Source organism: Ictalurus punctatus, chromosome 12, assembly GCF_001660625.3.
Source record: "Ictalurus punctatus breed USDA103 chromosome 12, Coco_2.0, whole genome shotgun sequence".
Lineage (NCBI taxonomy): Eukaryota > Metazoa > Chordata > Actinopteri > Siluriformes > Ictaluridae > Ictalurus > Ictalurus punctatus.
The window spans coordinates 29,061,625-29,074,763 of NC_030427.2; the positions used below are offsets into that span (position 1 = coordinate 29,061,625).

General features: G+C 42.3%; 1 protein-coding gene and 1 non-coding gene across 2 annotated transcripts; one reads left to right on the forward strand and one right to left on the reverse strand.

Moving 5' to 3' along the window:
- The first annotated feature begins 744 nt into the window (after window positions 1–744).
- On the forward strand, window positions 745–7,196 carry LOC108272893 (C-type lectin domain family 4 member E). Its single transcript, XM_017481720.3, has 5 exons — window positions 745–1,107; window positions 3,092–3,298; window positions 5,940–6,064; window positions 6,185–6,291; window positions 6,374–7,196. The coding sequence occupies exons 1-5, from the start codon at window positions 978–980 to the stop codon at window positions 6,522–6,524; spliced, it is 720 nt and encodes a 239-aa protein (XP_017337209.1). The 5' UTR covers window positions 745–977; the 3' UTR covers window positions 6,525–7,196.
- Window positions 7,197–11,770: 4,574 nt separating this feature from the next.
- LOC124628791 (U1 spliceosomal RNA) lies at window positions 11,771–11,932 on the reverse strand. Its single transcript, XR_006983473.1, has one exon. It is a non-coding gene; the product is annotated as a U1 spliceosomal RNA (small nuclear RNA).
- Between the last annotated feature and the right edge of the window lie 1,207 nt (window positions 11,933–13,139).

Genomic DNA, 13,139 nt, shown 5'->3' on the forward strand with positions numbered 1-13,139 from the left:
AACTTTTTTTATTTATTTGATTGACAGATCTGAACGTATGTACTTTCCCCTTGAGAGTCCCGAATGCTTCACCTTCAGCCTTAGGGAAAATGTGAATTTTTGATATTTGATTTTTTTTTGTTTGTTTGTTTTTTAGATTTGTATTTAGGGTCCTGATTGTTTGTTTAGTCATTTAGAGTTAATCTTCCCTCTAGCAAAGTTTAGAACTAAAAAATACACTGGCAAAAATGTACATTTATTAATTGCAGCACAGGAAAAAAAAAAAAAGAAAAAAAAATGAACGTGACGTATAATTCTGATATGCAATTCAAACGTATGAAATTCATGTTCAAATACATTAGTCAGCGTCCGAGCTCCTTATGGGACTGGATCCAAACCCAGCACAAACCTGACCAGGAGAAAGTGCTTACTGAAGACGTCTGAATGATGAATTTTATAGAGCGTGTCATCTATTTGACGGCACAGTCCGAGCTTTACAAACACAGGAAGTCGTTTCTTCTATCGTTTTACTCTGCAGACTTGCATCCTTCTAATGTCTAAAATTAGCTTTGTTCCTTTCTGGTGGTTTTGGTTGAGCAGGTTTGCCTTGGAAGCGTCCTCAACGCACGCAAAGACCATAAAATAAAGACCGATCTTACAGGAACAGCTTTACCTCTGACTCTTACGGCGCCTTGCTCTCCGTCATCTAGTCTGCACGCTCTGAACCTCGTTAACGACGCCTCTGTGGAGCAGGGCCCACCCACATACCACATCACACCGCAGGACTATTGTTGAATCTACCGCCAAAGCTGCACTTCCTCCATACATAAATATATCATCGATGCACACGCACACGAACACACGTGTGATCGACAATGCGAGAGCTCTACAATGTTGTGCAGAGTTAGAAACTCGAATCTAATCCGATGCACGTTCTGATAGGTCTAGAGCAGAATATACACACTTCACTGTAACCCAGCGTTGCTGCAGAGAGCAGAATGGACAGGAACAGGAGTTCAGATATATATGAGAATTCGGAAGATAAGGTTTCATGGGAATGCGAATACGCAAACTGGGAGAAACCGAGGAACGCCAGGAACATAAACGAGCAGGAACCTCAACACTCAGGTGCAGTATACACACTCAAACGCACCAACATGGACGTGGTTACGCGCACAATGCTATGAGGACATGTTTTATTGCGTATAACCGTAGTCTCTGTTTACACAGAGTATGTAGTAAAATTCTAAGAAAAGAAAACTGTATGTTGAAACAGGACAATTATATCCCAGCACTATTGCATTCTCGATCCTGATTGGTCAGTAGGTATGGATTCATTTTCTATAGAAAAACCGATAATTGTGTTTCGTTATGGTGAAGTTGTTCGAAAGGAGACGTTTATTTTACATTTATTGAATGTAGCTTTCCAACGCAGCAACATTTCCAGACGGAAGAGTTTGTGCCCTCCATGTTCTCTGTAACATCATGTTTGTTTTTTGGTCTTATTCGCTTCAAGTGAGATTAAAAAAAGAAAAAACGAGTGAGCGAGGCATGTGAGGGAACGACTCTTTATAGATGCTATAACGTGGGTGATAACAGGTACGAATGTGTCGTTCTTTAAATTAAAAAGATGCTTCACCTTTGGCCCATTTTGCACAGAAACAAAAAAAAAAGAGAAAAGAATGTCTCACTGTTTATTGAACAGTGCACTTTTCGTCCGTCCCGCATCTAGACGCACGGCTTCTCCTTAATGACGATTGATAGAGCTCTCAAAAGGGGCGGAACCACGTAACTAATTGCCAAATAAGGAGATGTTTATGAACTTATGTTTATGTATCGGCACCGGTTGGAATCGCTTGGAGTCTGCTGTAGGTTGTAAATATTGTAAATTTACTTGAAGTATAAAGTTCTGTTTGATTATTTGCATTCATTTCTGAAGTTTGTTGTTTATAAGTCCAATTAGCTACCAGGTCACATCCATCTTCAGCTAGCAGCTTAGCTGTTTTCGGCACAAAATGGCCGGCACTGCTAACGTTGACCCGGTTTCAGAAAAGTCTTTTGATGCTCGTGCTTATGAGGAGAAACCGAGGAGGGAATGAAAATTAAACAGAAAGGCAGACCAACAGCCAAGATTGTTTCCCCTGTGAATGAGCTGTTACCGCAGTAACTGTAGAACGATGATGTGGTAGAACGAGTGCATTAATATAAAGCTATCGTTCATGCTAAATGTGCATCAACACAACCGTGGCAAGTGGATGATGTAATGTTTAATTTCTGATGATGGTGCTGTTGTAGCTGTCCAAATACACAGCATGGTTTTTTTTCCGTAGTGTTACTCTGCAGAATTGGCAGATTTGTAAATTCTGGATGCAACTGCAAATGCAATTAATTAAAAATATTAATAATAATAATAATAATAATAATAACAGAATAAAAGTTTGTTTGCATCTGTTGTCAAATTGCTGTGGTATAAGAGGAATAAAACACTTCAGGACATGCTGTTATTGGAAAACAATCAACATTAGGGTGGTGAGAGTAAGTCTGCTTCACACTGGGCCACATCACACCACCCCGTCGCTGATTATTTTCCTATAACAGCATGCCCCAAAGTGTTTTATTCCTCATACAACCACAATCTGGACTCAACTGGAATACAGAGTGTATTCCCACGTCTCACCCTTTTTTCCAAATTGATACCCTGCAGTCATAAGCAGGGTACAGCGCTTACTGAAGATGAATGAGTGAGTGATGACATTGTTCAGGGAACTGCGATTACACACAGCTTTTATCCTGAAGACGCTGCCGATCTGGCTTATCTTGGGTTAGGCACACGGCAAGGTACAGTATCAGTGTTAAGAGGTCACTCCAACACAAATCCAAAGAAAGAAAGAAAGAAAGAAAAATAAGAAGCTACCGATTTCTTTTGTTACACTTAAGAGAGAGCTTCAGGAAGTATAATGTAAAAGCTAGTGCAGGGTTCTCATTAGGAATTTTGGGCAGCGTACCCTGACACCATTCACCCCCTAGACTCCACGTCTAGTCCGAGACATTTTAAAAAGGTGGAGATTATATCGGATTAAAAGTCACACGTCTGTGTCCGACCCTGCTGTAGGAGATGATACTGCACGGAGGAGATGTTCCATATGGTCCACGGTGTGTGTCGCGCTGCTGTGCGTTCTCCTGCTGAGCGGCGTTATAGTGCTGTCTGTGAAACTCAACAACACGACAAGTGAACGAGACCAGTTGCAGATCAGCTTTGACAATATGACTGCAGAGCGAGACCAGCTACTCGCTGAGAAAGATGGATTCCAGATGCTGAGTAAGTCATTGGCTCTTACCAACTGTCACATGTTCTCATCAACATCAATTACCCAGTAATCTCAAACCTGTGGAATTTTTATTGCATTTAATTTTCCTTCCTTCCTTTTCATGCCAACATTGGACCAACATCGACAAACTTATAAATTAATTACTGCTTCTGAAATGTGTTTAGTACTGTCGCTGTTGAAATTGGTTTAGTACCCTCCTTATCTGCCACTGTGATGTTGGCCCAGCCTAGGTGAGGTCAATATTTTATTCATAACCTTTTCATGGCTGCCCCTATGCTGTCTCAGTGGTGGAAAAAAAAATGTTCCATAACTTCATAACAACTCTCCCATTGACGTATCACCTGAACAAAAGTTGACAAAGGAGCACATTTCAGAACAAGCCTGACAATCTTATCAAAAGGTATTAATAAAGTAAACGTTCCATTCTTGATGATGTAGTAGTTTCTGTTCTGGTGTCCATTCTGGATGGCTTTGTTGGCCTCCTTATACAACGCTGCATCCACCTTGCTGGTGTCGATATTTCATCACCAACTTTAACGGGTGCCAAACGTACAAAATTACATCAGGTCCAACATCAGTTTGCCACCCTCGGTCACCTCATTGTGACCCCCTCTCTAGATGTTTTGACCCCGCATTATGGGCGTGCGTTTAATGACGTGTAACATTCGCTGTATAGAAATGAAAGTCCATACAACAAACAAACCCTCACACAAGGGTTTCTTCAAAGTGATGAGAAGGATACTGCAAGACAAGCAACATTATAATGCAGAATAAAGATGATCTGATCTAGTCTGGCGAATGTGGAAGTGAAACTGTGGAATGGAAAGATTCACTTCTGACTTTTAAGGCATGGAGAAAAAAAATGAAACACAAATAGAAACTAAGCAATTAGTGGTGGTGGAAATAATGAGAAGTGATACTGACTGTATGTGAAAACATCGATACCGTGTCAAAAGCTTACTTAATTAAGTGTGGAAGTATCAAAAGCCAAATCTGTACTCTAGTAAAACTAAACGATAAATAAATAAATAAAAGTAAAAGGTTTGATCTGAGATTAAGTTAGTCATGTCGTCATGTGAAAAGTACATTTTATTACTTGTATAAAACTGTTAGGACTATTCCGTTTTGCCAGAAAACATGAATCATGCCACATAGTTTGTTAATCAATCAGAAATAAAATCTCCTCTAAACCGATATTCACCATTAGCCATGCTACCATATAGAATTTGAGGCGGATGCAAATGTAGACCATCGGTGTAATGTTTAACGAAGTATCCAACAAAGTCACGCCACAAGACTTACATGAAGCGAAGACAAGCATACGCTGATACATGGAGACAAAACGAGCAACATGAGACAACTCGTGCAGTGCAGAAAGTGACTATATATACACACCAGAGCTAACGAGATAAACATGACACAGGTGAATTGAGACATGTGGCACAGAGCAGTGGCTGATGGGAAACAGTTTCTAGTCCTTCTCCAATATTACATGACCAGCCACGATTTGACTGTCTGCCTAGCTGATTATGTCAGGTACTGGACGCGAGGCAAAGAAAAGCATGTTTACTGAGGTAGAACAAGGGACATGCGTCCTCAGTGTCCACATTGCGGTCCAGGGCTTATCCATCTTCAGACACACACACACTCACACACACACACACACACACACACACACACACACATATATATATGTTTCCTCCGGAAACATATATATATGTACCTGGAGGAAACCCCCGCAGCACGGGGGAACATGCAAACTCCGCGCACACAAGGCCCTGGTGGGACTATGTATTTATATATATACATAGTGTTCATGACATTATGTGGCATGAGCAGATCACTGCAGATGGCAAACTGGCATGATTCTTGATGGTTTAGACAAATCGTATATAGCACCAGCAGCAGCAGCATCTTATTGTACAGTGTCAGTAGTTTGTACACCCGGATGGACCTAATTCAGCATAAAAGTTAGGAATCAGTTGGTCAGGCTCTGAGCCTTACAGTTTGCAGAACAGAACACTGACTCTCCGGCGTCCCAGAAAGACGAGTGTAGAGAGCATAAAGCCAAATCTGTGTATGACTTGTACTACAAATCTGATGGAAAACTGGAACACTGTGAGTTCCTTCAATCTGGTCAGCATATGAAACACCAAAATAGACCACGAAATCTAGCTGAATTGCATCCTTTCACTGGAAGACTGGGCTAAGGATTGTCCACTCCTCGTTTGTCATTGCTTCCATTGTTTCTCTGATTATTGTCACCTATTTCCTCTTGAATACTTTGTGTATTTAGATCCTCCGTTTTGCCCTAAGTCTTATTGTGAAGTTCTATTGTTAAGTATGAGCCTTGCTTTCTCGTGTTTGTTCGTGGACTTGGGGATCTGTTTCCTAGTTTAAGCTCTTATGCCAGGTAAAGCACCCTTACAGCATAGAGTAGAAGAAACAAACGGCAATAAGAAAAACCACAACTCGAAGAAAGACATCATTTAACACAACAGTTGAAATATAAACTAACAAGCAAAGTGAGAAGCTTGAACCTCAGGAAAGAAACGAGGCATGCAGCTTATTTTTGTCTGGTGCTTATTTCACGGATAAATGTACTGACTCTGCACATATAACCCTCTGCAGATATTTCCATACTGCAGTGTCAGCAGTATTTCATCACAACAGAGAAGAAGAGCTGGAGAGACGCAAGACTGTACTGCAGCTCGAGAGGAGCCGACCTTGTGATCATCAACAGCCGAGAAGAACAGGTCATCGTTTATTCAAACCAGCCAGTCTTCATCACACTTTTTTCACTTCTCGTCTTTAACGACAGACCAACCTTTCTACCTAGGTTTTATTCCTTACGCATCATTCTGTCGTGATTACAGGTGTTCATCAGTAAACTTTTCAAGGGTGCTGAGGCTTGGATTGGCCTGACCGACACCGTTGAAGAGGGGAAGTGGAAGTGGGTGAGCGGCACAGAACTGGCCACTGGGTAAATGCTCACCACGCAGTTCTTCTTCTTAATCCGTAGCTCTACATGTGAAATAAAGAGGACATTCTGACTGTGTTTTCAGGTTCTGGTGGGACGGAGAACCTAATGACTTCAATAATGAGGAGGACTGTGCTGTAACTAGCAGCAAATTTGCTAAAGCTGAAGTTATGACGTGGGCGGATTATCCCTGTAATCTTCATGCACTTGCGATTTGCAAGATGAACGCAAATTAGTAGAGCGGGTTTTTTTTTTTTTTTTAAATAACTCAACATAGTCTGTATTTTATTTAGCAGTTTATTAACCGGGGTTGCGGTTTTTATGCCGAGTCTGGCTAGTTTTGGAAGAATGTCTCAGGGCGGGGATGTTGCCAGGGGTTTTTTGGGCTAGTTTAATGATTGACTGTGGCCACCATGATTTTGTAGCAAATAATCTGAAATAAACCTAATCAGTTTCTAGAAGCAGCATGAAATGTAAGATATATATCGCAAGCATCTGGGGCGGGAAAAGGGGATTTTGGCCATACTAAAACGGGTAATTGCATTCCACTTCAACTCAGAAATGCGACACGGTGAACCGCAGTGAAAAGAAGAAAAAGTCTCTCGATTTTCCGACGTCTGATTTTTTGGGGCTGGTTTCAGGTCTTTTTTGCGCAAGACGTAATTGTGCGAGATGTAGTTGGGCTGGAAATTCTGCGGAGACCTGGCAACCCTGTTTTTACCACACACTGCAAATCCAACATCACATTTAATGACTATGTAAAGAGTCAAAATGATTCCAGTGCTATGCTGTTCTGGCCAATCAGATTCCCCGTGTACCAGTCAAGTCATCATCATGCTTTACATTTTTTTTCTGGGCTTTTTGCTTGGATTTCTCACTGAATCATAAATCCTAATTGATATTACTGAGCTCGACTCGGCTTGCATCATTTACCTTTAAGTTTTTGGACACAGCTCCAACGTACACCAACCGCTCTTCATCATAGGCTGTTTATATAGTCGTTGCTGTTAATGTTCAGTTTAAAAACCATACTGTTGAGCTTTACAGACGTACAAATGGTGAAAAAGTAAAAGACTAACCAACATAAAACGTGTTAGTAAGGTGTCTGGCAACCACATGCCACCAGAACAGCGTCGGTGCACCTAGGCGTCAGATCTACAAATCTCTGGAACTGTACTGGAGTGATGAACATCCATCCACACACTTTGTAAATGCCGATCAGCATACAACGCACGTGTTTGGACTGGGGGAGGAAACCGGAGTTCGCCGAGGATACCCCCGAAGCACGGGGAGAACACGCAAACTCCCCACACACGGGGCGATGAACGTTATTCTTCATTTGGTGTTTGACGACGGTGGTGGAGAACGCTGTCTCGTGAGTCCCTGCATTTTTAGTATTCTGTTCGGAGAGAGGTTTCAGAGGGAGACTCGGGTAACGACGCCAAGTGGTTTGATCTTAGAATCTAATTTGTGAAAGTTGCATTGACTTTAAATCCAATGGTTTCCCCCCAAAAACAAGTAGTCCTCCCAAAAATCCTCCCATGTTTAAGTCCGTCAGCCACACGATGGCACCAAGTGCACTGTTACTGATCTGTTCCTTCTGCCTCTTCAAACAAACGCTCCAAGTTCAACGAAGCAGCCGCACTTCTCTGAGGATGGATATCCAGACTCATTTTAAATTAAAACTCGAACTCTTTTAAAAGTAGACACTAATTTTTTGACACTACTATTTGAAGGTTCTCCAATTGGGGTCTGTGAAGCATAACCGGGGGTCTGTCATTTTTTTTATTTTTTTTATTTAGCTAACTAAAAACTCAAAAACCTGTGGAATGGAAAGTTCAGGAATTAAAAAAAAAAAAAACTCAGATAACTAGAAAAAATATTGAAATAGATATGTACTGATCGGGTCCATGGAATTTAGTTAACAGCTAACAGTTTGAGAACACCTGTCCTGTACTGCCAGTCAAAAGTTTGTACACTCCTGCTCCTACAGCGGAAAGCTTGCTTTTCATGATTTCCTTTTGTTTTAGAATCAAAACAGGCGTTAGCGCTATGGAGGAACACGCACGTGCAATGGCACTGAAAAAGCCCGACTATATTATATTTAAAATCCTTAAGTATTCATAAGTATTCCAGATGAAGGTTTGAACGTTCGACACATCTTCTCAATCAGCTTCATGAGGTGCTTCACCCAGGAGGCTTTTCTTCAACTTCTCACACGGGGAACCAGTTCGAAATGAAACCGAAATGAAGCCGAATGAAAACCGGGTTAGTTTGGGAGGTGGGAGGAAAGTGAAGAACCTGAAGGGAACCCACATGGGGAGAACATGCACAGGAACTCCACACAGACACACTGAACCAGGGACTCTGGAGCTGTGAGGCAGCACCACGACCCTCGCTACAGTATATTGTGCTATCGATTGACCACAAACACTACATTTCATGCACTGTTTTTTTTGCTAAGCTTTTTTTTTTTTTTGTAGTGTAAGTCAGATCTTTCTGAATCCATGTTTGCATTATAAGAACGCAGATAAGTCTAGGAATTGTCGGAAAAAGCTGGATAGTGATTTCCTAAAGAATTATGTTGCAGTGATCATGTTGCTTCTCTGATCTTCATGGAAGAGTCTCTTAATCCATCTCCCATGACTCATGACTCATCAGATAAACACCGACAGGCATTTATTCTCGTTTCCTGCTGGGAGTAGGAGGGTGAGCATGCTCCACGGTGTAGTATTACTCCCCAACCAGCTTCCTCTACTACATCTCACCACATGTTCCTCTTTCATTCTTTCTCTCTACCTGTTATAACACACCACCTGTTCCTGCTTTTCTCCTTTTCTCACAACTTGCCTCGCAATCGTCTCTCTCTGTCTTTCAGTCTTGCTCACACACCTGGATTCACCTGTGGATTCTGGGATCCGTATAGAGGTCTGGTTTATTCAGAGCAGTCTGAAGCAATGTATAAATGTACACTTTAACATTATAGAAGCTGATCATCTTCCCAGCGCTATGTACCCATCTAAAGGGCAGCTAGCTGTGTGCATGTGTGCGTGTGTGCGCACATTCTGATGAATTTTGCGTGCATGAGAGGCATGCAGGGCGTGTCTCAAGGAGGACGGACTGTCTGTGGTATCCGCTGGCTTCTGTCCATTCCTTCAAACCCGGCTGGGGAAGTGATAGCCTTGACGGAAAATTAGACGAGTCCTTCGCTTGATTCGGAGGAATATAATGAGCAGAACTCCTGCCTCTCCATCGGCAATTTGCAATTTCACAAATAATACTCAAGAGAACGGAGCGAGGAACTGAGAGATCGGAATAAAGAAATGGTAACGTGTTTAAGGAACGTATGCGTAAAGAAAGATCCGGTAGATATGCCCTGATATCTTTAACATTTATACCCAGTTTCTCCTGGAAGGTGGATACAGCTCGCCTCTGCACACAGACATCCAGATCCACAGACACATTTCAGACGCAGTGGTGGCTTGGCAGTTAAGACTCTGGGTTAAATGATCAGGAGGTTGGGGGTTCAAGCACCAGTACTGCCAAGCTGCCACTGTTGGGCCCTTGAGCAAAGCCTTTAACCCTCTCTGCTCCAGGGGGCGCTGTATCATCTCTGACCCCAGCTTCCTGACATCCTGGCGTGTACGAAGAAAAGAATTTCACTGTGCTGTAATGTATACGTGATCAATAAAGACTCATTATCCTTTATTACTTATTATGTTTTTCTGTCTCTGTCTCTGTCTTCAGTGTTAAACGTATGGTACCCGGCTTGGACGAGACCGCCACGGCTATTTTAAAGCCCTATCATGTAACTCTCGTTTTAACAATCCCATCCGTTACTTCCGCTGGGGCTGATGCCCCCCGAAATAACTAAATCCTTTCATGTCGATGCCAAGATATAGACGGAGTAGTCTCTCGAAGGGCTGGATGTATTAATTACTCCGTTTATTTCAAAGGCATCTAAGGCTGCAGAACACCAAAACCACAACATGTAAGGGTTTTTAATCTGACCTGCACTGAAATGACCCATCTTCGTATATTTATACCCCAACACTATTGAGTCATTTTCTAAAACGGCAGCTCTGACAATAGCAGATCAATTACAGGTTTATATTAATGCACTCTAACTCTAATACGGCATCGTTTCCATAGTAACAGCTCGTTCACGGGGACCTGGCGTATTCACAGGAAGTACGGCGGACGCGCCACGTAAAATCTATAAACAACTTTTTAAATTGTGTTTATATTTGGCAAAGAAAAAGTGACTTTTTTTTTTCCTGTTAGGAGACATTTATTTATTTATTTATTTAGCATTGAATGTCTCCAGTGTCAGCAGAAAGGGTGTAATGTGAAAGAGGAGGTTTCCGTGTTCAGGTTCCTCAGTAACGTGACAGACTGTGTCTTGTTAACTTTAAGACAGAGAAAAGAGTCATGAGGTGAGGAAACAACTGTTTATAGCTGCTATAATGTAACATGTGGCATATAAGAAGTCAACTGTTTCATGGATATTCCACAACATTGAATGTATCTATAAACATTCTTTAAGAACGAAAACTGGTCATGCTTGACAAGTTACTGTAGTATTAGAAGATTAAAACGTGTTGGGATGTGCTGTTTTAGGAAAATAATCAACGTAGGGGTTGAAAGAGGAACTCCCGTCCATCACACCACCGTGTCGTCCGAAACTTTGTCACCTTCCTTATTTTTTGGTGTTTGATGTCCATGCATTTCTTATATCCTGATCTATAAGCTCCAGGAGGTCCAGCATCATTTCCTTTAAGCTACTACTGAACAATCTGCATCCGTGGGATGTTTAGAATCCCACCAGTGACCTTTAACATCGAGGAACTACACCACCCCGACTCCGTCTAAAGGAAGACAGCGGCTCTACTTTCTGATCTGAGACCAGTTTTAGCATGCCATTGCTAATGGCAGAGGCTGGTCTTCTGCCGGTGTGAAGCAGGTCTTCACACTCGTCGGGCACTCTTCTCTTCTCCCTTCACTGAAATTCCACTGCGTTCCTCAAGCCTTCCTGCCGACTCCAATTTCAAAGTGAGCCGCGGTGACCGTCAGACTCTGAAATGCAATGCCTTTTCACACCGACCGCCGTCATTTCCGTCACAACACTTGCGCCCTCTCATGTTGCGTCTTCTAAGCAACTATGAGCTGGTCTGGAGGCTCTTCTTGATGACAGGACGAACTTCGGCTAAAACCCTGAGACATCCGTGTAGCAACCTGTTCTCACTGTCTCACTCTCATTGTTCATTTACAAGTTTGCAGGACAGAACTTTATATACCTCTTGAACTTTTAGGATGTTGGGGTCAGAGCACAGGGCCAGCCATGATACAGTGTCCTTTAAGTAGAGAAGGTTATGGGCCTCGGTCAATCAAGTGTCCACTTGGAGGTGCTGAACCCCGGACCCTCTGATCAGTATCTCAGAGACTTTAACCTCTGAACCACCCCTGTCCATAACGTTTGTCAGCGGAGAGCGTGAATGCAGTCTCCTAGTATCTGAATATGTGCAGTCAATATTCCTACCTTCTGGGGAAACTCTAGGGTCAGCACATCTGGAGTGCAATGGCTGAGCCTCGCCTTGGATGTACCACCTTCTTGATCATGGTATCACCCCTGCCAGGCATGTAATAATCACTCAATAATACTTTATCACGTTTTTAGATATGCTACATTCCTGAAGATCAGAAAGTTTCACTGGTCATACTGATAGAATCTACTTCGAAGTTGAAGAAGTCACGTTCGGCTTTGGCTGAAAACTCAGTTTCCCAGAACTCACTGCTGCATCCCCAGACTTCTAATTGCACTCACCTGTTTCAATCACACTCACACTGTGACTAACCTGGACCGTCACTCAGTCAGCGCACCGGTCTCATCCCAGAATCTTTAGTGTTGTTTTGCTCTTCTTTGTGGTTCTGGTTTTGATCTTGCTTACTTTGCTAGTTTGCTTGTTTAGATTTGATTGGTTTTGCCCATTCACTGATTGTCTGATTGTGTTTTGGATTGTTTGCCTGAGATCAGCCTGCACCGGCATCCATCTCTGCTGCTTACCTGACACTATAAATAAAAGCATATTTCTTTTGTGAATTTCGGGCAGTTTGTATAGATATATGGTAGAAATCCGGTGTTATTCTGGAGCTTGTTTAGATTGGGCTACTGGAATGAACCTCTGACAAAAGACAAAAAAAAAAATTCATGTGCCATCTATTCATAATTGAATGTTAGTCTGGTCTGCACTTATCTAACGCTTTAAAAAAAAAAAATGTAGTTCCAACGTGTTTTACACTGGTTCTCGTTCACCCATTCACTCACACACCAGTGGTAGCAGAGCTGCCATGCAAGGCACCAACTTGCCATCGGGAGCCACTTGCGGTTCAGCATCTCGCACAAGGACACTTCGGCATGTGGAGTCACGTGCGCCGGGAACCAAACCTCCAACCCTACGATTAGTGGACGACCCGCTCTACCGCCTGAACCTCAGCCACCCATGTTGTCTTTGGCTTGTGAGCTCATGCTCTAAGCATGAAAGTGTTTAAAGTATGAAAGTAAAAACATCTTGCTAGACCTGTAGTCTCAACCAAAATCCCTGCAAACTTTCTGACAAAAACAAACCGAAAAAATCGATTCTTCTTATGTGTTTGTATTCATTTAGATCTGTTCAATCTGAATAATGTACCGTATTTGGTGTCACCCCTAGTCCAGCTCAGTAGAGGGCGTATGGGCAACTCCTAAAGGTGTCCTCAAATAGCAAAGTCCCAGAATAACCTTACAGGAGCCAATCAAATGACAGAAAACTACAAATACATTAAACAGCCCCTTAGGTAACAGAAATAATAAT

Coding starts and splice junctions, on each gene's coding strand:
- LOC108272893 (XM_017481720.3), top strand. CDS start 978: ATGGACAGGAACAGGAGTTCAGATATATATGAGAATTCGGAAGATAAG. Junction 3,299..5,939: donor AGATGGATTCCAGATGCTGA/GTAAGTCATTGG, acceptor AACCCTCTGCAG/ATATTTCCATACTGCAGTGT. Junction 6,065..6,184: donor TCAACAGCCGAGAAGAACAG/GTCATCGTTTAT, acceptor TCGTGATTACAG/GTGTTCATCAGTAAACTTTT.